Here is a 6356-nt window from a genome sequence, read left to right as displayed (position 1 = left end):
GTATGTGTGTGTGTGTATGTGTGTGTGTGTATGTAAAAATAGCCATTAACGCCAACTGCCTACCACATGATAGGATGATATGAGCAAATAAACAGAACCATAACAGTTCAGACATCGCCCGGTCAAACAAGATCTGCATCAAATGTTGAGGAACCAGGGCATTGTAATGAGAAATGGGCTACTGGAACAAGATGGCAATGGTCACAGGGGAAATGTAAGGAACTGTTGGAATGCTACTACTCCAGTATTCCCAACACATGGAGGCAAGGTGGTGCCAGTCAGGGCCAGCTGTCTGCCATGTATACTTTTGCCTTTTGGTGTTTGTTTGCTTTTTCTTTATAGTGTGTTTCTGCATTTTACTTTGACTTTTGTTTTAATGATACAAGTCCTTGACTGAACTGTAAAGTTTGGTCAGCTATTTTTGTTTTTAATGTGCTATATAAATAAACAAGACATTGACCCCCAGACAGGGGGTGATACATGAAAAGACTGTGGGAACCACAGGTGCTTTGATGCCCACAATCTAAACTAACACCAATCCTCCCACTCAGCATTAAATATACTTGAGATGGCAAAGATAACCACGGAGGAAAAAGTTTGAGGTCAAAATCAAGGAAACATGAATAGAAGTCAGCCAATTGTCAAAACTCCAGAAACCTGCATCCAAAAAGGGAATACCCCAGAAATACAAACAGATGCCCATACCTGAAGTACTGGAAACTGCCAAACAAGACTCAAACCCAACTCAAGAGATACACAAAGGCAATTGAAGCCAGATGAATAAACAGGCTGTTCTCCACCAAACCAGTGTACTCCCAGTGGCAGAGTAAAACACACGAGTCAACCCACCAAGGCTGGAGACTGAATGATACTGGAAAGGTATTTGGGAGAAAGAAGCATCACATAACAATGATACACACTACTCTCCCTGAACAAAGTCCAGCAAATGGCAGACATTCAACTAAGGCTATGAGGGTATGAAGAACTGGACAGCACAAGCCTACTGGCTCAAGAAGATGACTTCGCTCCATGAGTGCCAAGCTGAAGAATGGGATCCACCCTGAATGGCTGACTGAGGGCCAAACAGTCCTGATTATGAAAAACACCCAGAAGGGAACAATCCCATCCAACTACCGGCCAATGACATGGAAGCTGCTGTCAGGCATCGTAGGCACATGGATACAGAAAGGCATCGGTAAAATCACCAGAGGAGCCAAACACCAGCTACTACTTGACAGAACAGTCTTCCATGACTGCAAAGCCATACAAACAAGCCTGTGCACTGGCTGGAATGATAACAAGAAAGCCTATGATTAGATGACACACACAGAACCCGGAATACCTGAAACTGTACAAGGTCAACAACTCTCTGAGGCCTTCTCTGCAAACTCCATGAGGCTGTGGAAAACCAATCCTGTGGCCAATTGAACAAATCTCTTTCAAATGTGGAATATACCAAATAGATGCTCTGTCCCCACTGTTGCTCTGCATAGGCCTGAACCCCCTCAACCAAATAATCAGCATCAACGGCTATAAATACTGACTCAGAAATGGGGCCATTGTCAGTCACCTCCACTACATGGATGACATCAGGCTGAGTGAAACATCGACTCATTGATCCATACCACCAGGGTCTACAGCAGGGACATCAGAATGTCATTTGGGCTGGAGAAATTAGGCCAGACGGTAACAAAAAGAGGGAAGGTAATTGCACTCCCAGAAGGGAGAATAGCAGATGTCAGAGAAAGGTATATGCACCTAGGAATACCACAGGCAAATGGCACCCACAAAGAGACCACAAGGAAAGCAGCAACAGCCAAATTTCTGCAACAAATAAGGCAAGTTCTGAGAAATCAACTCAATGGCAAAAACAAGGTCTGAGCAATCAACAGCAATGCCTTGACAGTAATCAGATATCCTGCAGGCATAATAAGCTGGCCAAAGGAGGAAATTCAGACCACAGATGTTAAAACATGAAAGCTATTCACCATGCCCCAAACCCAGTATCCACAGGCTATACACTAAGCGCACAGAAGGAATCAGAGGCCTAGTGAGCACCAAAGCCACTATCCAAGATGAAATATCAGAATACATCAGAAAAATGACCCAGAAAGACAAAGTGCTCAGTGAATGTGTCAGACAGTGGAAGGCCTGGATACCAGGCAAGATCCCAGGTGCCGGCTGTGAAAAGAATCCCCAGAAACAATCCAGCCACAAGCAGGAAAGGAATACATGGGACGCCATAACCAAGTGGCTGGTATAGTGAACAGAAACAACTGTGCGTACAAACTTGAGACTCCTGGATCAAAGTGGGAATTACCTCCCAAGGTGGTGGAGAATAACTGAGCTAGGATCCTGTGGGACTTCCAGATTCAAACAGACAAGATGGTAATGGTCAACCAACCGGACAATGTGATCACTGATAAGCAGCAGAGGACAGCCATTGGTGATCGATGTGGCCATCCCCAATGATGGAAACATCAGGAAAAAGTGAGCATGAGAAAGTGGAGAAATACTAAGGGCTCAGGGAAGAGCTAGAACCAGCCTGGCAGGCGAAGGCAACTGTAGTGCCCTTGGTCATCAGAGCACTTGGGGCAGTGACCCCCACGCTGGAGAACTGGTTCCAACAGATACCAAGAGAAACATCTGACATCTCAGTCCAGAAAAGTACAGTCCTAGGAACAGCTAAAAAACTGCAAAGAACCCTGATGCWCCTAGACCTCTGGTAGAGGACCTGAGCTTGTGATAAAGAGCCACCCACCTGAAACAGGTGAACGGGGGTGGGTGAGAGACTAGATTTCTATACTGTATATAATAAAAAACATATAATACAATGCATTATATGATATATATAGCGCAATATGATAAATAAGATCCAAAACAATACATGTTACAATATGATGCAATACAAAATACAGTATATTATATTATTGCCTTGTATTGCAATCTATTATACAATGCCTTATATAAGTAAGACACAGTAGTTTACTTTATTGTCTCCTTGTGGAAATTTCTTAAAATATAAACCTATTCTTGAAAGACACAGAACACTTTAATACAGGAAAGAAAAAAATGCAGTTTAAATATTTGTATCTTGTAATTTGAAAATTTAGAATCTTAATGCAAATCTTTTTCACCACGCAATCATTTAATTCAGTCTCTGTGCTCGTTGTATAAAATGTGATGGTTCAATTTATTTATTTTTTCAACTGAACTGAATTCATGAAAACTTTGAAAAAATTTGAATTAAGTCAATTGAAATGGATTAAACAAAGACACTATTTCAATGTTCAAAAGTTCAAAACACAATTTTGATTGAATACAAACAAAAAGTGATTTTACTGCAGAGTGTGACTTTAATTTCATACCTGTCTGAGTTTATTTATGTGTCAGTTCCTTTACAATTTAACCAAATTTTCCTGGTTGTTCTGTGTCAGGCTTTCACATTTACTTTTCTTTTTCATGGTTTTACTATCAACGGTCAGTACTGAGAACTGCTGTCTGAGTGTGTGTGTGTGTGTGTGTGTGTGTGTGTGTGTGTGTGTGTGTGTGTGTGTGTGTGTGTGTGTGTGTGTGAGTAAGAGAGCGTGAAACTGAGAAAGAGAAGGGAAGAGACAGATGAAAGGTTCATTCATGCTGTTATTGTTATGTCTCATTGAACATTTTAGACAGACTGGCAATTAAATGAAACCACATTTGCAAAGAGTCTGACAAATCTTTAGGCTAATTGAAAGTGTGTGTGTGTGCCTGAAGAGGTGTCTGGGTGTGTCTGTGTGTCTGAAGGGAAAATCTGGTGTTAATTATTTCCTGACAGTCTGGTATCTTTTAGTGAGTGTGTATGTAGGTGTGTAACTGTACCTCCCCAGTGTAAACACACTCGCTCTGACAGCCAAAACACTGTCTGTGGCGGGGTGATAAACTCTCTTCTTCTCGCCACCATCGGCATAATATTTCTTCAGCTGTGATACTTTAATGACGCCTGATATTTATATTAATTTGGAGTCAACACAAGCTTTTGTGTTTGTGTGACTGAACAGAATCCGGAGGTCAGTTTTTCTTTTTTTTAAGGAATAGGCAAAGTTGATTCTTTAACCAAATTTTTTAATAAATATGTAAAAAATGTTTATGATGTTAGAGGCAAATGATTAAAACTCATCTATTTATATTTAAAGTGACCCTCTGAAGATGGCAGACTGATTACAAGATTAAATACACCTGTGATGCTAATTAGTGGACACACCTTATTTTAAGGTCTCTAAGGTCAAATGACAAATTACCTACTTTTGTCGTCTTTTTTGTCATTTTATTTTTTAAGCAAGTTTGCTTTTGAGCTGCGCTTTAATAGCAACAACTTAAATTTTTAGTATGCTTTTCTGATTGTTATTTTTGACATTTTTGAGTCATTTTACTGGACTTTGTGAGTTTTTCTTTCTTCATCAAACAAATAAATCCTCATCTATAAGTGCTTCTTTTTTTGTTATTTTTACTCACATTAATGAACTGTTTTAGTTTTGGGGTAAAGTGGTTTACCTTTATCACAGCTGGTGCAGTTGTCTGCTCCTTCATCAGTGCAGGCGTGGCAGGTGGGATGACAGGGTTGACATCGTCTCCCATCTGCATAGCGMCCGGTTGGGCAGTGGATGACACAGCGACCATCATCAAACAACCTGGTAAATGTGTAAAAATCAAACCTTGTAAGCAAAATACTAGGGGTATAACAATTTCATCATACTCGATGTGGATCAATATCATATGCCCGTCTAACACAGTCATTGTGTTAGATGAGCATTATGATATCACATTCTATCTTTCACAAAGTTGTGAACTGAATCGAAATCATATCATGACAGACTTTGTGATGAAGAGATATTGTATCGTCATCCAAACAAATCAACATATCACACCGTGATAAAGCTGCTGATTTAAACCAATATAAAATAAAAACTATTGTGGATTTAAAGTTTTGATCTTTTTCCACAACAGTAATTTACATGTTTTGAACATACAGTGTTGTTCAGGCTTGTCTTAAGGATTCATTTTTTTTTTCTTTTTTATTTATCAGCACACAAAGGTGCAAAGGGGTGAAGCATAGATTCATTAAGTGTTTTGTGACAAAAAAAAGTAAGAAAATGAGGCATTTTTGGATACATCCTCAGAACTCATTTTCAAATTTTGGCGGCCTAAATGTTTCTTAGGAATGATCAGACAACCTTTTTCTCCGAAGTTTTTGCTAGATTTTCTCAGCACCATCAGGGAAGCAGGTCTCTGCTGGATTCAGATCCACACCGAGCCTGGATCAGTTCAAACTTTAGTTCCTGAAACCACTCCTTTTTTTTATTGGCAAAGCTTTTTGTTTTTTCCTGATGAGTTTAATTTTTCATCCCAGATTCTGGAAATGATTTCAGTTACAGCTGCTTGAACACTCTCTGTTTCTTTTTCTTCTCTCTAAAGCTGACGTCCAGAACCGGGTTTAATCTTAAACTGCTGTCAGGAACTGTGACCGCTCGGTTCAGTCCTTTCATCAGTGTTTGTTCTGCCCTCCATCAGTGGTGCCCAAACCTGGCTCRAGTGCCACTATTTTGGATGTTTTAGTTTTCTCTCTGCTCCTCAAGTTTATGGAGGACAGACACTGACATAATTAGAAATAAAAGCAGAAATATATAAATGGACCAATAAATAAATACACTTAAAATACACCAATTAAATAAAAAATAGAACTTTCCCTCATGTTTTATATTTTAATTGACCATTATATTTATTTTTCCAGCTTAGTTCAATAAATTATATATTGTAGCATTTAATTTACATTTTACTGTTTTTTTTTACTTGTACATGCATTTAAGTCTCTTAAATGATTATATTTAAATATTTTCTATAATTTATCCCACAAGTATTTTTATTTCCATTTGTTTTTGCATTTCTCTGTCTCCCATTTTTGTTTTAACTTATGCATTTCTGCCTCATTATGCAAATAAGGTGGGCAGTCCTTCTTGTGTCAGCTCCTCTCCTATTGGTCGACAGAACTTAAAAACTAAACTTTAAACACTGAGGCAGTGCAGGCAATGCACAGTCGATCTGCACAGTTCCTGCTCCTTCATGTCTGCTGACCAACAGCAGAGGAGCAGGCCCAAGAAGGACAGCCCACCTTATTTGCTCAATAAATAACAATAAATAAAATAGGAAGAATTAAATTATAAAACATTAATTCCTTTATTTCTATAGTGCTTTACACAACCACAGTGCTGGTGAAGTGCTTCACAACGTCAGTGATTAACATGACAACAAGTTAAAAGCAAGAAAAACACAACAAAATAGCAGAAATAAAAGCAGTACTGTTTCTTTGCTAATTTTGATGC

At 39.0% G+C, this 6356-nt stretch overlaps 1 protein-coding gene across 1 annotated transcript in view; it reads right to left on the bottom strand.

Annotated features, from left to right (window-relative positions):
- Positions 1-6356, bottom strand: part of pcsk5b (proprotein convertase subtilisin/kexin type 5b) — a gene marked incomplete in the record, with an annotated part of 79677 nt that overhangs the window by 11625 nt on the left and 61696 nt on the right. Inside the window, 1 exon segment of the mRNA XM_014017337.1 lies at positions 4531-4667. Within this exon segment, the coding sequence (XP_013872791.1) occupies positions 4531-4667 (137 nt within the window).

The sequence above is a fragment of the Austrofundulus limnaeus genome, unplaced genomic scaffold, assembly GCF_001266775.1.
Source record: "Austrofundulus limnaeus strain Quisiro unplaced genomic scaffold, Austrofundulus_limnaeus-1.0 Scaffold166, whole genome shotgun sequence".
Classification (NCBI taxonomy): Eukaryota; Metazoa; Chordata; class Actinopteri; order Cyprinodontiformes; family Rivulidae; genus Austrofundulus; species Austrofundulus limnaeus.
Note: the sequence above shows the minus strand (reverse complement) of the source record. Positions and strands in the feature narration are given on the sequence as shown.